This window comes from Rutidosis leptorrhynchoides, chromosome 2 (assembly GCF_046630445.1).
Source record: "Rutidosis leptorrhynchoides isolate AG116_Rl617_1_P2 chromosome 2, CSIRO_AGI_Rlap_v1, whole genome shotgun sequence".
Lineage (NCBI taxonomy): Eukaryota > Viridiplantae > Streptophyta > Magnoliopsida > Asterales > Asteraceae > Rutidosis > Rutidosis leptorrhynchoides.
The window spans coordinates 344,949,326-344,971,935 of record NC_092334.1 but is presented as its reverse complement, the minus strand read 5'-3'; the positions used below and the strand labels follow the sequence as shown (position 1 = coordinate 344,971,935).

Below are 22,610 nucleotides of genomic sequence, written 5' to 3'. Positions count from 1 at the left end.
ATTTAGCTACCTAAACATGTTACATTACTTAATTTAGCAATAATTCATGACAAAAATCGGCCATAACCTGTTTATATCAAAAAGCCCCAAATTGCTCAAGAACACAAACCCTAGATTCCTAAAAATTTTGAAGTTTAAGGCTTTAAATCATGTTAAATAGCATCAATCTAGGTTGTACATGTATAATATACTAACAATTTAACTCTAACTACACTAGAAATCACCAAAATTAAATTAGGTAAAATTTAGCTCAAGAACACTAAAATTCGAATTTAAAGAGTTTTAAGGGTGAAATCTTTACCTTTTTGCTTCCCCATCTGAGGAAAGGCATGATTGTAGCGGATTATTGTGAGAAATTTGGTTGATTTTGGTTGAAAATTGGTGATTTTTGGTGATTATGTGTGTGTATGCTCGTGTATGTGTGTGTGAGAAATGGAGACAGAGAGCAGCTCGCTGGAACTTAACAATCTGACCAGGTTTTTAGCTCCATGCGATCGCATGGAATTCCTACGTAAACCCCATGCGATCGCATGGGGTCTGGTACTTTTTTTTTAACCTTTAACTTATGAAACAAATAATTAAATTATTTAAAATTTTGTTTCTTTTAGAATGAGGGCATTTCGGATCTTAGTCCTAGTTTGTCTCTTGAAATTTTTTTAAAATTTGTCACTTTAAAGCGATTGTTTTAAAAGCAAAGATTTTTGGGTTTTTTTTTTATGTTTTTGCATACTTTAGATCAATGAGATTAAAAATAATGATAATAAAATTTCTCATCTCTCCCTTGGGTAAAGCAATTTCGGTTCAACGACCTAGTCTTCAACTCACGACAAATTTTAAATATCAAATTTTAACTTAATGAAATAAAGTAAATTTTTGTTTTTAAATTCACACCAAACTTAAATTTAAAATGCATAAAATTAAAAATTCATATTAATATTATTAATATTTTTATACATTAATTTTACAAACTTATATTGAAAATATTAATTAAAAGCTTAAATATATTGATTTTAAAAAGATTTACAATAATAATTTAATATTTATATTATAATTTTAAAAACAAGGTAAAAATAAAATTTAAAATCTTTTTGGTCTTTTATCCCACTTTAATCAATCAAATATTATCAAAAATATACGCCCTTCTTTTGGGTAAAGTAATTTCGGCTATATTACCTAGATTTACTCCTGACGAATTTTTGAAATGTTTTGGATTGATTGATTAAAGATATTTATACCTTAAGAATAAACGGTAAATTTTGCAGTGATGTAATAAATTTTTGTATGATATCAATAATTTCGGTTTCGCATACCTAATTTTATTGAATATCAATTTAATACTTTTAGCGAACGATTCAGCGTTTATTATTAAAAGGTTTAAAGCAATAAATAAAAATAAAAACTGTACATACTTACCTGTGAGATAGAATTCTCAGAGACCTGCTTTAGCCGACTCATAGGAGAATCGTGTTATTTGGTTTTCCATAGCTACGTAAGCGTAACCTCGATTCTTCAATAACTTTTCTTCTAAACATATGAACGGTCCTTCTCTACACAGAGTAACAAATTCGGTATTTGAATATGTTTGATTGTTTGAACATTTACCTTCGTGTGACCATTTTCCGCATTTATGACATCTTTCAAGGTGTCATGCTCTTCTTTTTGTTGCGGATTTTGATTTTCCTTTACCAAAATGTGTCTTATGATGATCTTTCCTGAGTTCTTTCCTTACTTCGTTCATTTTTCCTCTTATGAATGATACCAGTTCACTCGGGAAGATGTTATTATTACGCTTAGTAATGATAGCGTGTAGTAGTAGACCATGGTTCAGATCAAAGGAATTCTTTATCTCATAAAATCTAAAAAAATAAAAATTCAGAATGGAGGAAGAAGACTAGTTCTTTAGGGTCAGCTAGGGAAAGACCATTCGGATTCCATTCTCGGAAACTACACGAAAACAGAATATCTAACTCTAACAGAAATACATATTACCCTTAAAAAGACTTGATTCTCCCCACACTTAGTTAGCTGTGGTGTTGAAATTATGATTAACTTCATTGTCAACTTCCATCGGACCATGTATGTAATGTTTAACTCTATGACCATTAACCTTAAATTCCATCCCATTTGAATTTATCAACTTTATTGTTCCATATGGGAAAACTCTTTTGACTATGAATGGTCCAGACTATCTTGATTTCAATTTTCCAGGAAATAGCTTGAATCGTGAATTGAAAAGAAGAACTCGGTCTCCTTCCTTAAATTCTTTTGAACTTCTGATTCTTTTATCATGCCATTTCTTCGTTCTTTCCTTATAGATTAAGGAATTTTCATATGCTTCATGTCTTAATTCTTCTAATTCATTTAGTTGACTTAACCGTAGACGTCCGGCTTCATGTAAATCAAGATTACATGTCTTCAAAGCCCAAAATGCTTTGTGCTCAATTTCTACTGGAAGGTGACATGCTTTTCCATAAATAAGTTTAAAAGGTGTGGTTCCAATTGGAGTTTTGTAGGCTGTTCTAAAAGCCCAGAGTGCATCCTCCAATTTCATGGACCTTCCTTCGGATTTGATCCTACGGTTTTCTCTAGAATACGTTTTAAAGGTCGGTTGGTATTTTCAACTTGTCCACTTGTTTGTGGATGATAAGCGGTTGAGATTTTATGAGTTACTCCATATCTTTTGAGAACTTTCTCAAGTTGATTATTACAAAAATGAGTACCCCGATCACTTATTAAAGCTTTCGGTGTTCCAAACCTAGCAAAAAGACGTTTTAAGAAGTTGACTACAACTCGTGCATCGTTAGTCGGGAGAGCTTGTGCTTCCACCCATTTAGATACATAATCAATAGCAACGAGAATGTAGAGATTATTATGAGATTTTGGAAATGGACCCATAAAGTCAATACCCCAAAGGTCAAATACTTCACATACTTGAATGACATTTTGTGGCATTTCATCACGTTGACTTATTTTTCTGGCCCTTTGACAAGCATCACAGGATTTACAAAGAAGGTGTGCATCTTTGAAAATTGTAGGCCAATAGAATCCAACGTCGTAAACTTTTCTTGCTATGAGTTGAGGCCCATAATGCCCTCCTGTTGGTCCTGTGTGACAGTGGTTTAAGATTTGACTAGCTTCTTCTCCGAATACACATCGGCGTATTATTCCATCGGGACAACTTTTAAACAAATGTGGATCTTCTCAGAAATAGTGTTTTATATCACTAAAGAATAAAAAAATCTTTCGTTTTTGGTACGACAACCCTTTTTCAAGGAATCCACATACTAAGTAGTTTGCATAGTCCGCAAAACATGGAATTTCATTATAATCGATTTTCAAAAGATATTCATCAGGAAAGTTATCTTTTATAACTGATTCATTTTGAACTTCTAATGCGGGATTTTCAAGACGAGAAAGATGATCAGCGGCGAGATTTTCTGCTCCCTTTTTGTCTCGGATTTCAATATCGAACTCTTGTAAGAGTAAGATCCAACGGATTAATCGTGGTTTAGCATCTTGTTTTGAAAATAGGTATCTAAGAGCAGAATGGTCGGTATAGACCACCGTTTTAGCTAGAACGAGATATGAACGAAATTTGTCAAAAGCAAAGACAATAGCAAGGAGTTCTTTTTCAGTAGTTGTGTAATTCGTTTGTGCTCCTTGTAACGTCTTACTTGCGTAATAAATAGGTTGAAATCGTTTTTCAATCCTTTGTCCTAAAACGGCTCCCATTGCAAAATCACTTGCATCGCACATGAGTTCAAACGGTAGATTCCAATTTGGAGTTATCATGATCAGCGCATTAGTGAGTTTTTCTTTAAGAATATTAAAAGATTTGATGCATTCATCCGAAAAGATGAATGGAGCATCCTTTTCTAGGAGTTTATTCATAGGAGTGGCAATTTTAGAAAAATCTTTTATGAAACGTCGGTAAAAACCGGCATGCCCTAGAAAACTCCTAACTCCTCTAACATTGGTGGGATGTGGAAGTTTAGCAGTTACATCTACTTTAGCTCTATCTACTTCAATTCCTTCCTTTGAAATTTTATGACCAAGAACGATGCCTTCTCTAACCATGAAATGGCATTTCTCCCAATTAAGAACTAGATTTGATTGCTCGCATCTAATAAGCATTCGTTCAAGATTAACTAGACATGTTTCAAAAGTATCACCGAAGATTGAAAAGTCATCCATGAAAACTTCCATGCATTCTTCTATCATGTCGTGAAAAATCGCCATCATGCACCTTTGAAAGGTTGCAGGGGCGTTGCAAAGTCCAAATGGCATGCGTTTGTAAGCAAAAGTACCATAAGGGCACGTGAACGTGGTTTTCTCTTGGTCCTCGGGTGCTATTGGAATTTGAAAATATCCGGAAAAACCATCAAGAAAATAATAGTAAATGTTCCCGGCCAACCTTTCCAACATTTGATCAATGAAAGGTAGGGGAAAGTGATATTTTCTGGTGGCGTCATTTAATTTTCTATAATCAATACAAACACGCCATCCTGTTACAGTCCTAGTAGGAATAAGCTCATTTTTTTTCATTTGTGATGACAGTCATGCCACCCTTCTTAGGTACGCATTGAACTGGGCTTACCCATGGACTATCAGAGATTGGATAAATTAAACCTGCATCTAGCAGTTTAATAATTTCTTTCTTAACAACATCTTGCATATTAGGATTTAGTCTTCGTTGGAGTTGCACATACGCTTTATGACCTTCTTCCATAAGGATTTTATGTGTGCAATACGAAGGACTTATGCCTTTAATGTCATGAATTTTCCATGCAATAGCTGGTTTATGAGCTTTTAGCACAGAAATGAGTTGAGATTTTTCATTTTCTGTAAGAGAAGACGATATTATTACAGGTAATTCAGATTCACCATGTAAATAAGCATATTCCAAATGGTTTGGATGTGGCTTTAACTCTAATGTCGGTGGTTCTTCTATCGATGATTTGTATCGATATCTGTCTTCCTCTTTTAACATTTGAAGTTCTTCTGTTGTTGGTTCATATTCATTAGCCATAAGTGTAGCTAACATTTCAGCTTCATCAATTGGTTCAGTTCCTTCTCCTAAAGAACATTCTCCTGTTCCTTGTAATTCTGGAAATTCTTCTAAAAATTCTGCATGTGAATCTATAGTTTGATTATAATAACATGTATCATCTGCAGATTGCGGTTGTTGCATGGCTCTATCAACAGAAAAGGTAACACTCTCGTCCTCTATACTTAGGGTCAGTTTCTTACCGAACACGTCTATTATTGCTTTAGCCGTGTTTAAGAATGGTCTTCCTAATATAAGAGGAACTCGAGAATCTTCTTCCATGTCCAGAATAACAAAGTCTACTGGAAATACTAAAGTACCAACTTTAACTAGCATGTTCTCCATTATCCCTCTAGGATATTTTACTGATCGATCGGCTAGTTGTATACTTATTCGTGTTGGTTTCAATTCTCCAAGGTCTAGTTTAGTGTATAGTGAATACGGCATTAAATTTATACCAGCACCTAAGTCTGCCAATGCTTCTATTGAACTAAGACTACCCAGAAAACATGGAATTATGAAACTTCCTGGATCAAAGAGTTTTTCTCGTATCTTATTCAACAACACTGCAGAACAATTAGCATTCATAGTAACAGCTGAGAGTTCTTTCATTTTCTTTCTATTTGTGATTAGATCTTTCAAGAATTTAGCATATCTTGACATTCCTGAAATTACATCAATGAAAGGAAGATTGACATTTATCTGTTTAAACATATCCAAGAATTTAGATTGCTCGGCTTCAAGTCTTTCTTTTCTCATTTTACTCGAATAAGGAAGTGGTGGTTGGTATGGTTTAACATAAGGTTTAGCCTTAACTGTGTTATCTTCATTAACCTTTTCAACTACCGGTTCTTTTTCCTTTTCTCACTCAGATTGTGGTTCTTGTGTAGTAGGGGTAGAATCATCAGAAATTACAGGTATTTTAGGTGGTTTAAGTGTAATACCACTTCTTGTGGTAATGGCTTTAGCTGTTTCATTCCGGGGGTTAGCATTTGTATCGCTAGGTAGACTCCCCGGTTTCTTTCACCTATCAATCTTGCTAGGTTGCTTACTTCTTGTTCCAGATTTTGGATAGAAGCTTGTTGATTTCTAAATGCTTGAGTATTTTGTTCATTCGTTTGTTTCTGAGATGTGAAAAATTGCGTTTGAGATTCAACTAGCTTCGACATCATATCTTCTAAATTTGGCTTTTTATCATCGGTTTGTGGTGGTTTAATTGGAAAAATAGGTCTTTACTGATTGTAAGTATTGTTGGATACTTGTTGATTTCTAGGACCTTGTTGGTTGTTGTATGGAACATTTCGGTTATAATTCTGGTTTTGATTGTAGTTTGGTCTTGGCGGTTGATAATTATTTTGATGATTATTTCCAGGCCTTTGGTTCATGTATGAAACATTCTCTCTTTGTTCCATTGTTTGTTCAATACTGAGACAATCTTTTGTCAAATGTGGTCCTCCACACTGCTCACAACTAATTCATATTGCATGAATATCTTTAGTCATCTTTTACATTCGTCTCTCGAAAACATCTATCTTTGCGGACATGGAATCAAAGTCATGGCTAGAATCGGCTCTAACCGCTTTAGATGATCTAACGATATTTTTTTCTTCGTGCCACTCATGTGAGTGGGAAGCAGTGTTATCAATAATTTTGTAAGCTTCAGTTATGGTTTTCTTCATAATGGAACCACCAGCTGCTATATCGATGTCTTTTCGTGTAGTGCTGTCGCATCCTTGGTAAAATATTTGTACTATTTGATAAGTGTCTAAACCATATTGCGGACATCCTCTTAACAACTTTCCAAATCTTGTCCATGCCTCATATAGAGTTTCATTTGGATTTTGTGTGAACGTAATTATTTCTTCTTGAAATCTCACGACTTTAGATGCCGGAAAGAATTGTTTAAGAAAATTTTCAACTAAGACATCCCATGTATCAATCGCCCCTTCAGGTAACGATTCTAACCAATCTTTGGCTTCTCCCTTTAAAGTCCAGGGAAATAACATGAGATAGATCTGTTCATCCTCCACTTCTCGGATTTTAAATAGAGTACAGATCCTATTAAAGGTACGAAGATGTTCGTTTGGATCTTCCTTCAGTGCACCACTAAATTGGCATTGATTAGTTACCATGTGTAGGATTTGTCCTTTTATTTCATAATCTGGCGCATTAATGTCTGGTTGAGTAATTGCGTGACCTTGGCCAGTGCGTTTAGCCCTCATTCGGTCTTCCATACTTAGAGGTTCCAGACTTTTCATGATTGAATTTGTTGAATCTGAATCACTAGAGGATTCTGACTTAATGGTTTCTTCCTCGACAATTTCTGGATGTGTGATTTGTGGTTCAGGAGGAATGATTAGTGGTTCAAGATCTCTGAATTGTCCCTGAATATCCTCCAGATTCTCAATTGTGAGGTCGGGTTCAAAAAATGGATTATCGGAAATTTGAATTGGAGTACTTGGTCGACTAGATGACGATTCTAAAGAAAAATCAACGGCGACAATATTGGCTAAATGTCTTGATCGAGTTACAGGTGGTGAACGTATGAAAGGTGGTGGACGTTTTGCTCGGTGCATTCACTGAATATCCTATTAGTTATAAAAATAAAAATTTCATAACTTATCAAATTAATAGACTTTTCTGATTTTGCCCACGTTTCGAATAGCCAATAGATGCAGCAGGTAGCCAGGACCCTTTAAATCGGAAGCCCACAACTCGCCACTAACAGATCCAACTATTACTACGAACCAGAAAATTTTGGATGTCTATCAATTTAACCGCTTAAAATAATTTTTCCGTCGAAATCTTAAAGAAAATAAAGAAAATTCTATGTCCTAAAAACTAGAGCGTCGAGAAATAAGAAAGAAAAAGAGCGCATCGAAAAATGTCGAAAAATAAAAGGTCGAAAAATAAGCGTAAAAAAATAATAAAATGCAGCGTCGAAACTTAAAAGCCTAAAAACTAAGAATTAAAAATTGCGTCTAAAGGAATTAAAACTTAAAGGAATTCTATATCCAAAACGGCAATAACTTAATTAGGCACTAAAATCTATTAAATACTAAAGCGATAAGCGACGTCGTAAAATTCTAAAGCACCTAAATGTTAATCTAAAGAAAAAACACTTAAAGGATTTAACGGCAAAGCCTAAAAATCTAGAAATAAAAATAACTACGGTAAATACTAAATTTAAAACTAAGTACGAACAATAAATATACAAATTATAAATTAAACGATTAAAAAGATATGAAATATAAAAATAAAACTAAAGTTATAAAAATACAATTTTTTATAAAAATATTATTTTTATATTATTATTTTATAAAAGTATTGAGTTTAAAACTAATTAAAACTTAAAATACAAATTAATTAATAAAACTAAAACTAAAAACTAACTAAAACCTAATTAGGGTTAATAATAATAATTAATTTAAACAAAAACCCTAATCTGGTTGGACTAGGTACCAGACCTGTCAAGTCACTCCATGCGATCGCATGGAGTGTTAGTTAAAATGTCTTGCGATCGCATGACTTCGGATACTAGGCCACTTTGTTGGGCTGATACAGTGTCGGCCCGATTACTTATATATATATATATATATATATATATATATATATATATATATATATATATATATATATATATATATATATATATATATATATATATTTCTGTTTTTAACATATAAAATATTTATATAAAATAAATAAAAACTTATACTTTAAAAACTAAAATAAAAAAATAGAAATACTTTATAATTTTATATATTTTAAACAAACTCTTAAAAATATTTTGTTTTTCATTTTATATTTTTGTATTTAAAACGTATTTTTACAAAAATAAATTAAAACTTAATAAAGGAAATCTTTTTTTTATAGCGTTTCGCTTCGGCGTTCCCCGGCAGTGGCGCTAAAAATACTTGATGTTATGCGAGGTGTATATGAAATAGTTATATTTTTATTGTGAAATACTATTAAATACGATACAATTTTACACAAGTTATTTATTTATTATTAGAGTGGATATACCTAAACTTTGCTACAACACTATAGGCAGTGTACCTAATCGTACAGTAGTGTAGTTTTTAGTAAGTCCGGTTTGTTCCGCAGGGAGCTAGCCAAGTTTAACACTATATTTTTAAAACTATATTTGTATATATATATATATATATATATATATATATATATATATATATATATATATATATATATATATATATATATATATATATATATATAAGTAGTATTATTATTATTATAAAATGGGGGTTTTTACCATTTAATGACCGGTTTGTCGATTTTATGTCTTTAGTCACCATTAAAACCTAATGTAAAATATTAAATATACAAATAACTTAATTTAAAGCGTAAAGTAAATGACGATAAATAAAATTGCGATAATTAAAAGTGCGATAAATAAAATGACGATAAATAAAATTGCGATAATTAAAAAGTACGGTAATTAAAAGTGCGATAAGATATAAAATAAAGGAATTATGCTTATTTAAACTTCCATAATCATGATGTTCGACGTGTTGATTTTAGTTTATTACCATGGGTTAATTGTCCTTTGTCCTGAATTATTCGATATGTCCATAAGGTTTTGTCCATAATAGTCCATCAGTCATAAATATAAAGTGCGAGAGTCTTCGTCAAATTATCCTTATACCCGAAGTCAAATACTCCAACTAATTGGGGATTCGAACTGTAACAAGGTCTTAATACTTTGTTTAATGAATACACCAGGTTATCGACTACGTGTAATCCAAGGTTTTACTACTTTGTTAACAATTACACCAATTACCCTTGAATGTAATCCACCCCTGTTTTAATGAGTCCATTAACTATTAATCCATCCCCGTGTCCGGTAAAATGAACGATAATTTGTATTTATAGATATCCCACCCACCGTACCCGATTAAGCGTATGTGTAAATATATAGATACGTCAAATTGTAACCTTTATATTAAATTAACGAGGTATCGTTTAGTTAATATAAAGCCCATTAATAGCCCACAGTCTAATTTCCACAAGTGTCGTTCTTTTGTCCAAACCCCAATTATGGTCCAAAACCCAATTACCCCGTCTTTAATATTTAGCCCAACATCACGATTACTTCGTCTTAAATAAGCATAATAATAACTTAACTACGAGACATTAATTTAAAAAGGTTGAACATAACTTACAATGAGTATTAATCGCGTAATGTTACACGGCAGAATTTCGACTTACAAACTTAAAACATTCGCCACTATAACCTTATTATTATTAACTTTAAATTAAAATTAAAATTATAAGTATTAATATATATATATTGAGAGTGAGAGAGATTGATATATTGTGTAATAAATTCGGCCAGAAACTGCGAAATTTATAGGACTTGGCCTGCTACAGGCTGCATGCGATCGCATGGTTTTAAGCCTTCCTGGCCATGCGATTGCATGGCCTGATTTTCCAGCTCACAATGATTCTAAAAACGTGGGCTGCTGCGCATGAATATATTATATAATATAATATATATAATTATATATATATTATATTATATTCTTGTGCATCGTTGACTTGTAATTTTAGGTCCATTGCGTCGCGCGTTGATAGTTGGTTCATGTCCCGGTTCCGGATTTTCGAACGTCCTTGCGTACAATTTAATATCTTGTATTTTGCATTTTGCGGCTCGTACTCTTGTAACTTTTAGACGTTTCTCATCAATAAATTGAACCTCTTGGATTGTACTTTGTACTTTTTAGCGTTTTGGTCATTTGCGTCTTCAAATCGTCGAATCTGTCTTTTGTCTTCACCTTTTATTATTTAAACGAATATCACTTGTAAATAGAACAATTGCAACTAAAAGCTTGTCTTTCTTGAAGGATAATGCTATGAAATATATGTTCGTTTTTAGCATTTTCATGTAGTATCACCAATATCTTCATGATTGTCAGAACTCTCACTTGAAATATCAGATCCGCAGGTATCGTACACTGGATCAACGTCTTGATCTGAATCTTGAACTGGTTCATCGACGGTGGGTAATAGAGTTGGAGTTGGAGTAGGTGCAGATACTTCTGGTTCATTCTGTAAATCAAACAGCATTTGTAACTCAACTTCATTCTCCGTCTGATCTCGAGCAAGATTGAATGAGTCAATCAGCTCATCATAGTTATAAATCCAAGGATGACTCTTCGGAGCATTCTTCATATGATTTCTCTGGACATAAACTTCAGACCATTCTTCAACACATCTTGTCTCATTGTTGAAAACTCGCTTGTTAGGAGAACTATACCCAAGAAACTCCAGTAACCACTTTTGAATCAAACTTACTTCCTGGTTTTCTTTTCAAGATGGTACACGGTGCACCAAATGGTTCTAGATGCTTCAAAAATGGTTTTCTCCCGTGCAATAGCTCATAGCAAGTTTTACCCAGTCGTTTAACAGTCAGAACTCGATTCATAGTGTAACACGCATTTGCAACAGCTTCACTCCAAAAATGAACAGGTAACGATGAATCTGCTAGCATTGTTCTAGCTGTCTCGATCAATACTCTATTCTTTCTTTCAGCAACACCATTCATCTGAGGAGCGTATGCAGAACTGAACTGAATATTGATACCTTTTTCAATATAGAAACCTGCAAGATACTGATTCTTGAATTCTGTACCATTGTCGCAACGAATCTTTCTTGCCTTTAGATTGAAACCTGTTTCTAATCGATTGATTAGCACTTTAAAGTTTTCAAAAGTATCGGACTTCTCTTTCAAAAACATTACCCAAGAAAATCTTGAATAATCATCAGTTACCACCAGACAGTACTTACTTCCATCAATGCTTTCAAAACGATTTGGACCGAAAATATCCATATGTAACAATTCAAGTGGAGCAGAGATTAGATTATACTTCACCAGCTTATGAGCTTTCTTTCTCTGCTTACCCTTCTTACACGGAACACATGTTCCTGGAATCTGAAAAGATCGAAGATCAACACCTTCTACAAGATTGTTGTGGACAAGGTGATTCATTTTTCGAAAATTTAAATGACCCATGCGTTTGTGCCATGTAATAGAATCTTGTTCAGTCGCTTTAGAAACAAAAGCTTGATGATGTTCAGCAGTTGAAGCAACATTCATATCTAGCATGTATAAGTCGGCTTGTCTAGGAGCTTTCATCAAAATCATTTCTGGAGGAATCACAAACTCTGGCTTCAAAATGTAGCGGAATTCGTCATCAAATGCTACCTTGAAAGATTTTTCACAGATTTGTGAAACCGACAACAAATTATTTGGAAGCTCTTGACAATAGTTCACTTTGTCGAAACTAACTTTTTCATTCTTTAATAAGCCTTGAGCTGAAATGTGACCTCCTTTATCTCCAGCAAATGCTACATAATCTCCCTTAATTGGGTGTACATCCGAAAGAAGAGATAGCTGTCCAGTCATATGTCTCGAAGCGCCGCTATCCACTATCCAGGTGTTGTTTGCAGGTACCCTGGTTCCCTGTACATCACATTAAGAGAATTAATTGATAATGGAAACCCACGCCCTGATGGCAGTAGGTTGTCCATTAACACCCATAGATTGAATTCCATCTATTTTCCATTTGAGTCCGGTGGAATCTCATCATTAGAAACCGTAAACTTAGACAGTTTAGAAGTAGCAATATTGCTCTTCTGGTTTTTTCACATTTTGCTCATTTTCAGAGCAATTCACTCGTGGTCTGGTACGAGAAAAATATTTTCGACGACTAGCTTTTTGCGAAGGCAATCGTGCCTTTGGTTCAAAAACTCTACTATGATCAATTGATTTGGCAACTCTTGCCTCAGTATCCTGTTTAGGAACCTTAATCTTCACAGGAGAAATTGACCTATTGAAGTTCTTTCTCTTATACTCTCCATAGACAACATTTGTCGTATGATTTTTAACACGAACTTCATCATTAACAGGTGAACCTGTTCTATGAGCATAAGATGATCGATGATCATCATATGTGAGGTCAATCTTCTGTCTGGGTGATCTATATCTTCTAGGACAATTAGCAGCATTATGTCCAAAAATAGCACAATTAAAACATTGACGAAACTCCCTATGTCCTCTAAATTCATGCACGTTATTAGAGTTTGAAGATGATGGATCTTGTGTTCTTATAAACACAGGAGAATCATTTGTTTTATTTCTTAGAATAGGCTTAGGTGTAACAGGAGGAACTGGTCTGTTAGCAAATCTAGGATTTCTTAAAATTTTAACAGGACCTTTCGTTGTTCTAACTCTACTTGTCTTAGAGTTATCTCCTAACCCAGTTTTCCTATCTTCCTCATGATCTAGAGCACCTTCGGCAGTATCATCAGAAGTTGTACTCTTAGTTGAGCTACATTTTTTATTGTTTTCAACATAATCTTCATAACTAGGAGGGATACAATCTTCTGGTCGACCATCAACTACGTTTGCATTAACAAATGTGTTCTGAAAAGGAGGAGATGCAGACTTATATCCAATACCCTTTCCCTTGGTGTCATTAAGTTTCACCATTAATGCATTCCATTGCGACGCACTTGCCAACATTTCATTTTAATTGAAATTGCTTCTAAATCAGCTTTAACGCATTCATTTTCTTTCTTTAGTTCATTAATTGTGTCAACACGTTTAATTAAAGCTTGATTTATGTCGAAGTTATAACATTTAAGATCGTGAAGTTGTTTTTTATAAACTTTGATCTGCTCTTTCAACTCGTTTTCAACCTTAGTGGTCACATGGTCTGCATGCCATTTTTCTTTCATCTCCGCATATGCCTTGTTAAATTATCTTTGTTATCTTAGATTCAGAGCATTTAACACATTCATCAATAGTAGATGGATCAGAAGATACCTGTTGAGCATTATTTGATGAAGAAGTCTCAGCCATAAATGCAAAGTAATTTGTCTTCTTCCCATCATCGAGCTCATCTTCTGATTCTGACGAGTCTGTAAGGAACTCTGTTGTATCAGCATCTTTACCCAAATGAATCTGTTCAAGTCTGTCCCAAATATCTTTGGCTCTAGTTAACCCGGAGACCTTCTCAAAATCACTTTTTGATAAGCACGTCCTTAGTAAGTCTACTGCTTGCTTGTTCAATGCTTCAAAATTAGTTTGGTTAACTCCATTAAGGTCAGCTTTATCTTCAATTTCTAAATCTAAAATTTTGTCTGAATCATCATCTTCTGAATTTACACTCTCAAGATCTGAACCTTCACCCATAAGAACTAACATTTCCAGATCTACGACAATCATTCTACCCCATTCGTCTAGTTCTTTATCAGCATCAACCAATGTTTCTTCACTTTGATCAGCTTCTAGACTTTCTTTAAACACTGAGGTATCACCATATTTATCCTTCCAACTGTTGAAGTAGTAGTCCTCTGACGATGTTAGTGAAACACTTCCAGATTCAGGTGTACGAGGAACTGAATCACGTGCCTTCTTGAATTTGTCTTTAACCTGTTTCTGAATCTTCTCTTTCCGAATTGTTCGAGACAATCTTTCAGCTCTTTCAGCACGAGCAGTCAGCTTCTCAACTAAATTCTGATCAGTAACACAATCTGCTTCAGATTCATTGATTTTTACCATGTTAGCTTTAGGTTGTTGATCATCTACATTCAACTTGATAGACCAATCATCATCATCTCCATGAATAACAACCAAAGCTGTGTTAGGAGTCTCAGCTGTTTCTGGTTCATTTACTTTATCAGTAATGTAGATCTCACGCTTAGTAGTTTGATTCTAAGAACTGTAGTTCTGATTCTTGAACGGATTATGATTACCCTGCTTCTTCTGTTTTGTGCATTGTCTGGAAAAATGACCTAATTCTCCACAGTTGTAACAAGTAACGGTATTCGTATCAAATTCCAGTTTTGTATCTTTGGTCAGACTGATCGGTGTTCCAGTTCACTCTTCGTAATCTCTTGCTCTTCTCACAAGATTTGATATACCCTACATAATATCCATCTTTTCTGCTTCATCTCTATCAAGTTGATGATAATCTTCTGTTGTTAGATAAATGTTACCCACACGACCATCAAGATAACTATCATAAGAATTAACAAGGCTTGATAGTAAAGCTATATCTTCACTAATCTTTTCTTTCCCAACTTTCCTTATGTTCTCAATCTTAAGTGCAGAAAGAACATCTGATGCAGTTGGTGTAGATGACTCTGTAGTATTGGAAGTAGGTTGTGATTAAGTATTGAGAGAACATGGTGAAACTTGTGGTGGATACGAAGGTTGTTAAATAGGTGCAATGCTAACATTCAAACCATACATATTCTGATTATTCGTAGAAAAAGCTGTTTGAAATGGTGAATGAGCTGACTTAGGCGGTGTGTAACCATTTGGACAATACATTTTCGTGTCTGGAACTTGTTTAGACCTCTTGACTTTGTTTAACAACTCTAATTCTTCTTCGTGAAGTTTTTCAATAAACGAGTTCACTGTAGTAGCAAGTTCTCCACTGGTTTTCATAGTTAATACGAAACCATTCCATTCTAAAGGTAATGCTCCAGCTAGACATGTTACTTTGTCTTTCTCTTCAATGGTTACATCATGCTTATGTATTTCAGCTAGCAAATGACGATATCTTTCAAACAATTCTGTAATAGATTCTCCAACTTGCCAGTGCAAACGATCAAACTCAGCTTTCAACTCTAAACCTTTTCTAGTTCTGTAAGATGAATTCCCTTCATTAAAAGTACGAAGTGCTTCCCATATCTTGAATGAGTTATCATGACACAGAAATTGATGGAAAATTGGACCATCAAGAGCACTTGTCAAGTTACAGTACATCTTCTTTTCTAAGTTATACTCTTCACGTTCTTCCGAAGGCATATTATGCAACGTAAACAATTCATTTGTAACAGGTGAACGTGGCCATTGAAATTCGGTTTCAATGTACTTCCAAAGCTTCGTGTTCTAACCATCATACCAAATCTTAAATCTCGACTTCTAAGTGGAATAGTTATCCATATTCATTAACCTCGGACATTTCGTACCACTTCCGGATTCACTCTCAGCAAGGAGTAATCGTTGAGTCATATTCGTAATACTCTGAACTAACGGTGCAGCTAACGCATAATCGTTTGAATTAAACATCTTGATAAATTTTACTAAAGGTAAACCGTGCGGTTCAGGATATCAACCGTACGCATGACAATCTCAACCGTACGTGTCAAAACTCAAGCGTACGTGTCACTACTTAATCGCACGTGTCAAAACTCAAACAAAGAACCAATTACTAAGTCTCAGATGTGCGAGTAAGGATCACCCGTGTGATTACTCGTACGTGTCACTGTTAACCGCTTGATCACTCGTGTGATCTGACTGTAGTCACTTAACCTAACAAGGTTATGCTAAACCGTGCGTGTGAGTTCACGAGTGATGTCAACCGTCTGGTCAACCACGCGAGTGAGCTGCTGTTCACTAGTGTGAGCTGCTGTTCACCCTAATTCACTCAAAACCCTAGAAATTAATGTTAAACCTCAATTTCTTCTTCAACAAGCTGGATTAGCACTAAACTAACATAAACACACTCTCTAATCACAATTACACACGTAAAAATGATTCCTTTTTTTTTATTTATCAAAATCACTCTAAAACTCAAAAACCTAAAATAACAAACTCTTTAATCACCAAAAATCACTAGATGATGTTGAAATCATAACCAACGCTATGATACCAATGATGAAACATGACTAGGAACTTCGAAATCAACAGGTTTAATTCATACAAAGGCAGAATTAGTGAATCAAACTATTCTAGTGAATATTGTGCTTTTTGGGATTAATTTAGTCAAACCACAATAATGGATTATGTGATTAGATTAACACCTAGAGCTACTATTCACCTCTTGAATGATTTGGGTTGAGAGAGAATCGGATAAGGCTACCAGATCTGAGTGATGTGCGTGTAATGAGAGGCTTAACCTAAAATGAAGAACATAACACTTATATACCCCTGCTGTTGAGTCAACCATTCGAGTCAGTCGTCACTCGTACGAGTGGGCTGCCTCAGCCGTACGGGTGATCATTCACTCATGTATGTATACTCAGATTAGATTTGTGACTCAACTCAGCTCAACCGTGCGTATAAGCTTGTCAGCCATACGAGTGAGACTTCACTCGTACGTCTGACAGAGTCAAATTATGTCTGACATCATTATCGCGTTCCTGTAGTACCTGTAACCACATATAAACACAGATAGGATAATAACGAGCGATCATGGTAGCCCATAAACTGAAGTACTGTTCACAAACGTAAGCTAGATGTTTAGGGACTTACAGAAAATGCATCAACACACATAAATGAAGCAAGTAGGAGCAATATAAGCAAGCAGTATATTTAAATTGATGCAAGAAGCAAAAACTGATCTCGAACAACCCAATATGGCGATGATAATTTTAAGAGGAACGCGTAAAATTTCAATTTTTAATGATAAACAGATTACAGATGCGAATAAAAAAGAAGCGTGCTATCCATTTTTCAAGATAAACAACTTAAAACTTAAAACTATTATTATAGTATTATAATAATAATAATAATAATAATAATAATAATAATAATAATAATGATAATAATAATAATAATAATAATAATAATAATTGTTAAATATTACATCATCAAATTAACATGTTACAACCTTAGAAGCATATGTTACAACTCTAAAAAGCACATGATGACTTTAGCTCAAACTTCATTTTATTATAATATATAGATTAATAATTATTACCCCCCCTTCCTAATCTAATAGTCTTTAGACGAAAAATACACTGTTTAAAAATTGTCATTATCACTTTGTCTTTTTTTGTTTACTTTTACTTTTTTTTACATGTATAAAGCAAAAGTATAAAAGAAATTTACTTTATTATTTTTATTTATTTTAGGAAGTTGACTATTAAACTTAAACATCCAAAAAAGAAAACATACTTAGGGAGACTATTATTTTGTATTAGTTAAATTAAACAAAATAGAAAATAATTGATGATGTGGTTGTTATGAAGAAGATTGTTTTAACAATTATATGTAGAGATTAGTTATGAGTTAGTCCATGAACTATGAGCTAAAAGTAGAAAATAATGGTCTGAACGACAACGAAAGAAAGGTTTGGCTAGATTGTAGGAAGAAGTGGATAGAAAAAGAGAAAGTAAAATCGAGTATGCTAAAACAAAAAGCGCGTGTCAAGTGGTGTCTCGAGGGTGATGAAAATATGAGATACTTCCACTCTATTTTAAACCGGAACAATAACAGAAAAAACATGAGGGGCTTAATTATTAATGGTGTTTGGAATGAATCGCCAATCGAAATTAAACAGGAAGTCTTCAAGCACTTTAAACATGTTTTTGAGGAAAGTAATGGTGAAAGGCCGAGCATGGAAGATCTTAGCTATCCATCACTATCCTTAGATGATGCAAATGCTCTTGAACTTCCTTTTGAAGAGAAAGAAATTAGATAAGCGGTTTATGATTGCGGAAGTACAAAAGCACCCGGTCCCGATGGTTTTAATATGAGATTTTTCAAAAAATATTGGGACATTATCAACAACGACCTTATTGTTGCAATTGGATGGTTTTGGGATAAATGCGAATTCTCTAGGGGTTGCAATGCGTCCTTTGTTACCTTAGTTCCTAAAAAGTCTGACCCGGTTGCTTTAGGGGACTACCGACCCATTAGTTTGATTAGTAGTTACTACAAAATCATCGCAAAGATTCTCTCTAATCGTCTTCGGAAGGTAATCCCTCATCTTATCGGTGTGGAACAAAGTGCGTTTCTAAAAGATAGATTCATCTTAGATGGTCTTTTAATCGTTAATGAAAGCATTGAGTTCTTAAAGCAAGCAAAGAAAAAATATTTTGTGTTCAAAGTAGACTTTGAAAAGGCTTTCGATTGCCTAAATTGGAATTTCTTGATGGAGGTTATGAAAAGCATGGGTTTCGGGATAAAGTGGAGAAAGTGGATTCTCTCGTGTCTTAAAACCGCCGCCATTTCCGTACTTGTTAATGGCTCACCCACCAATGAATTCTCGGCCGAAAGAGGCATTCGTCAAGGTGACCCGTTATCTCCTTTTCTTTGCATTCTAGCCGCGGAAGGCCTTAACATTCTCACGAAGGCCGCAACTGATAATGAGTTATTCAAGGGGGTGGAAATCGGTCGAAACAAGACAAAAATCTCTCATCTACAATACGCAGATGATACTCTTTTTTTAGGGGATTGGAGTAGGGATAACTTACGAAACCTACAAAATCTCCTAAAATGCTTTGAATTAGCTTCTGGATTAAAGGTTAATTTTCATAAAAGTTGTCTTTACGGGATTGGCGCCAGAGTAGACGAAACAAATCGGTTTGCTTGTAGTATGGGGTGTCAAGTTGGTGCTTTTCCCTTCAAGTACCTAGGGTTGCCTATCGGGGCAAACATGAAAAAATCTAGTAGTTGGACTCCGGTGATCGAAAAAATAAAGTCCAAGCTCTCAAATTGGAAAATGCGTTCGATGTCTTTTGGTGGAAGAATGGTGCTTATCAAATCGGTCCTAAATAGCTTACCTTTGTATTATTTCTCGATCTTTCGTGCCCCTCCTCGTGTGCTTAAAATACTTGAGATTGTGAGAAGAGATTTTTTTGGGGCGGGTCGGATCTTAATTCAAAGATTCCTTGGGTCAAATGGGATAAAGTTGTTTCTCCTTACGAAAATGGGGGTTTAAACTTTGGTCTCTTAAAAAGTAAAAACCTAGCTTTGCTAGGAAAGTGGTGGTGGAAGTTTTATACCGAAACCGACTCACTTTGGTCCAAATTGATTTGTAGCATTTACGATTCCCGTGGTGGTTTGGATCTAGGGAGTGAAGAACTTCGCTCCTTAAAACCAACCATTTGGCGGGATATTCTTTTGGCAGGTACCACCATCGAAGAAACAGGTTTAACTTTCAAGGACTCCTTCAAAGTTTCGGTGTGTAGCAACTCGATGAAAGAATTCTGGCATACAAACTGGTCGGGCAACATCCTTAGCAACAGATTCCAGCGACTATTCTGCCTAGAAGTCTCGAAGAACGCAACAATCAGCAGCCGTATTCAAGCCACTGAGTCGGGTATGGTTTACCGTGGAGATTGGAGCAGAACACCGTCAGGTCGAACCGCTAGTGAACTCTCTGAGTTAACCAAGATCATCGCTGCATTTGCATTCAACAACAATGGAAGGGACACGTGTGTATGGTCTAACTCACATAATGGCTCCTCACTGTACGATCACTATACCTTCTCATTGACAACAAATTGCTTGCGGTACCTACGAATATGACCGAAACAATGCGAAATAATCTAGTTCCAAAAAAATTGGAGGTCTTTGTTTGGCGGGCTCGACAAAGAAGACTTCCCACCTTGATCGAACTTGGTAAAAGGGATATTGATTTGCATAGTGTCCGGTGCCCATTATGTGATGACGACCTAGAAACCGTGGACCACTCTATAATTTTTTGCAAGCATGTGATAGGGATTTGGGATCGTGTTTTCGGGTGGTGGGGTTTTGGTAACATGTCCAACTTAAGCATCAACGAGATTCTTCAAGGTAATTGTAACTCACCATCAACGTCTCTCGGTAATAAAATTTGGCAAGCGGTTGAATGGGTGAGCGCCTACTTAATATGGAGAAATAGGAACGAGAAAGTATTTCGTGGAAGAAGTTGGAATCCTTCGGTTGCTTTGAACGAAATTCAAGTTAAGTCATATCATTGGATTTCTACTAGGTTAAAGAAACGGAAGATCGATTGGTTGTCTTGGCTTAACGATCCAAGTGTATATCTTAGAGTAGTGTAGTTAGTTTCATCGTGATTCTCATGGTTTGCTCCCTTTGCAAACCTTCGTGTATTCTGTAAGTGAGTTATACTCACATAACGTTGTATCATTTCCGAAGCTTAATACAATTCTTGCTTTTCCAAAAAAAAATATTGTTGATGCGATAATTATTATAAGTAAAATTTTAATTGTGATAGAGAGTGGTCTAGTGATTGTTAAGATTTTTTAATAAATTATGAATACTCATTAACGAATTTCTGAATTCGTCAGTGTTGCATGAATAATTTCTTAAATGATAGTTGTTCTGTCATTGTTCTCAACATCATCGATTGAATGATAATTGGTGGAACATAACATGATCTTTGATACTATATTATTTAAAAAAAATTATGCCGTTGGTACCTATGGTTTGTTTACATTATTATGACAACACCTAAACTTTCTTTTTTGCGTAGTTGGTACCTAGGTTTTGTGTAACTTGCGTGTTTGGTACCCCTGGCTAAATGCTATCAAATTTTAACAGTTAACCCTCACATGTGCCACGCATGTGAGGGCAAATTCGTCCGTTTAATTATTTTAACAAATAAGCATATACATGTACTGTGGCCGTCGATTGTTGACAGGTGTAAAGAAATCAGAGTTCAACCACAATCAACAATCAACCACAAGAAACCTTGAATTAATGAATCACACACACACACACCACAAAACTGATTACAGAGCAAACCCAATCAAGGCAAAAATAGGTGCCAATATTACAAGTGCCAAGATTATTATAAGTATCAAACAACCAAGAATGAGACCAAAACAGATCAAGTTATGAAAGGATCACAAACGATCAAAATTGATGAAAATGATAAAGTGAAAGAGAAAATAAGACTGCAGTCGTGTGCCAAACCCTAGACATAGGGTCTTCATATATACATGCTCAAGATACACTCACACCCCTTTGACTTCATTATCCAGAATAGACATAGCAACCCCTTTAGAAAGAAAAGACCAGCTTTAGTCCCCGACCATCCAGAAAGTGACCTGAAAAGTCCTAGAACCAAAGAATAAGAGACCAAGACAAAAACAAGTTCCAAACAAGTTTGAAACATACATTTTAACATCCCCCCTCAAACTTATGTTTGGAACACATCTTTTAACCCCAACCCATTTGTTAAAACCATATGCTGATTTGAACCCAATCCTTTTGTTAAAATATCAGCAAGTTGATTTTCTGAATCAATCTTAATTGTTCTGATTAAACCACCAGTAACTTTGTGCCTTATATAATGAACATCAATTTCAAAGTGTTTGGTTCTTTCATGGAACACAGGATTAGCAGCAATCTGCAAAGCAGAAGAATTGTCACAGAAAAGTTCAACAGGTAACTCAATGTTAACACATAAATCTTGAAGCATGTTTTTGATCCAAACAATTTCACAAGCTGTAGAAGCCATGGCCCTATATTTTGATTCAGTTGAGGACCTGGATATTGTAGCTTGTTTTTTACTTTTCCAAGAAACCAAAGAATTACAGAAATATACCAAATAACCAGTGACAGATTTCCTATCCAACTTGAATTTTTCCCAGTCAGCATCACAGTATGGTTTGAGAGAAAACTTATTACTTTTCCCAAAATGTAAACCCTTCCCAGGAGACCCTTTTAGGTATCTAAGCACTCTGAAGGCAAGATCAAAGTGAGATTGCAAGGGAGAGTGCATATAATGACTTAGGACTTGCACAGAAAAGGATATGTCAGGTCTAGTGGAGTAAGGTAAATCAATCTCCC

At 34.8% G+C, this 22,610-nt stretch overlaps 1 protein-coding gene across 1 annotated transcript; it reads left to right on the top strand.

Annotated features, from left to right (window-relative positions):
• The first annotated feature begins 20,335 nt into the window (after positions 1 to 20,335).
• On the top strand, positions 20,336 to 20,854 carry LOC139888890 (uncharacterized). The gene has a single exon (XM_071871872.1). It carries the CDS (start codon positions 20,336 to 20,338, stop codon positions 20,852 to 20,854), a length of 519 nt encoding a protein of 172 aa, XP_071727973.1.
• The last annotated feature ends 1,756 nt before the right edge of the window (positions 20,855 to 22,610 follow it).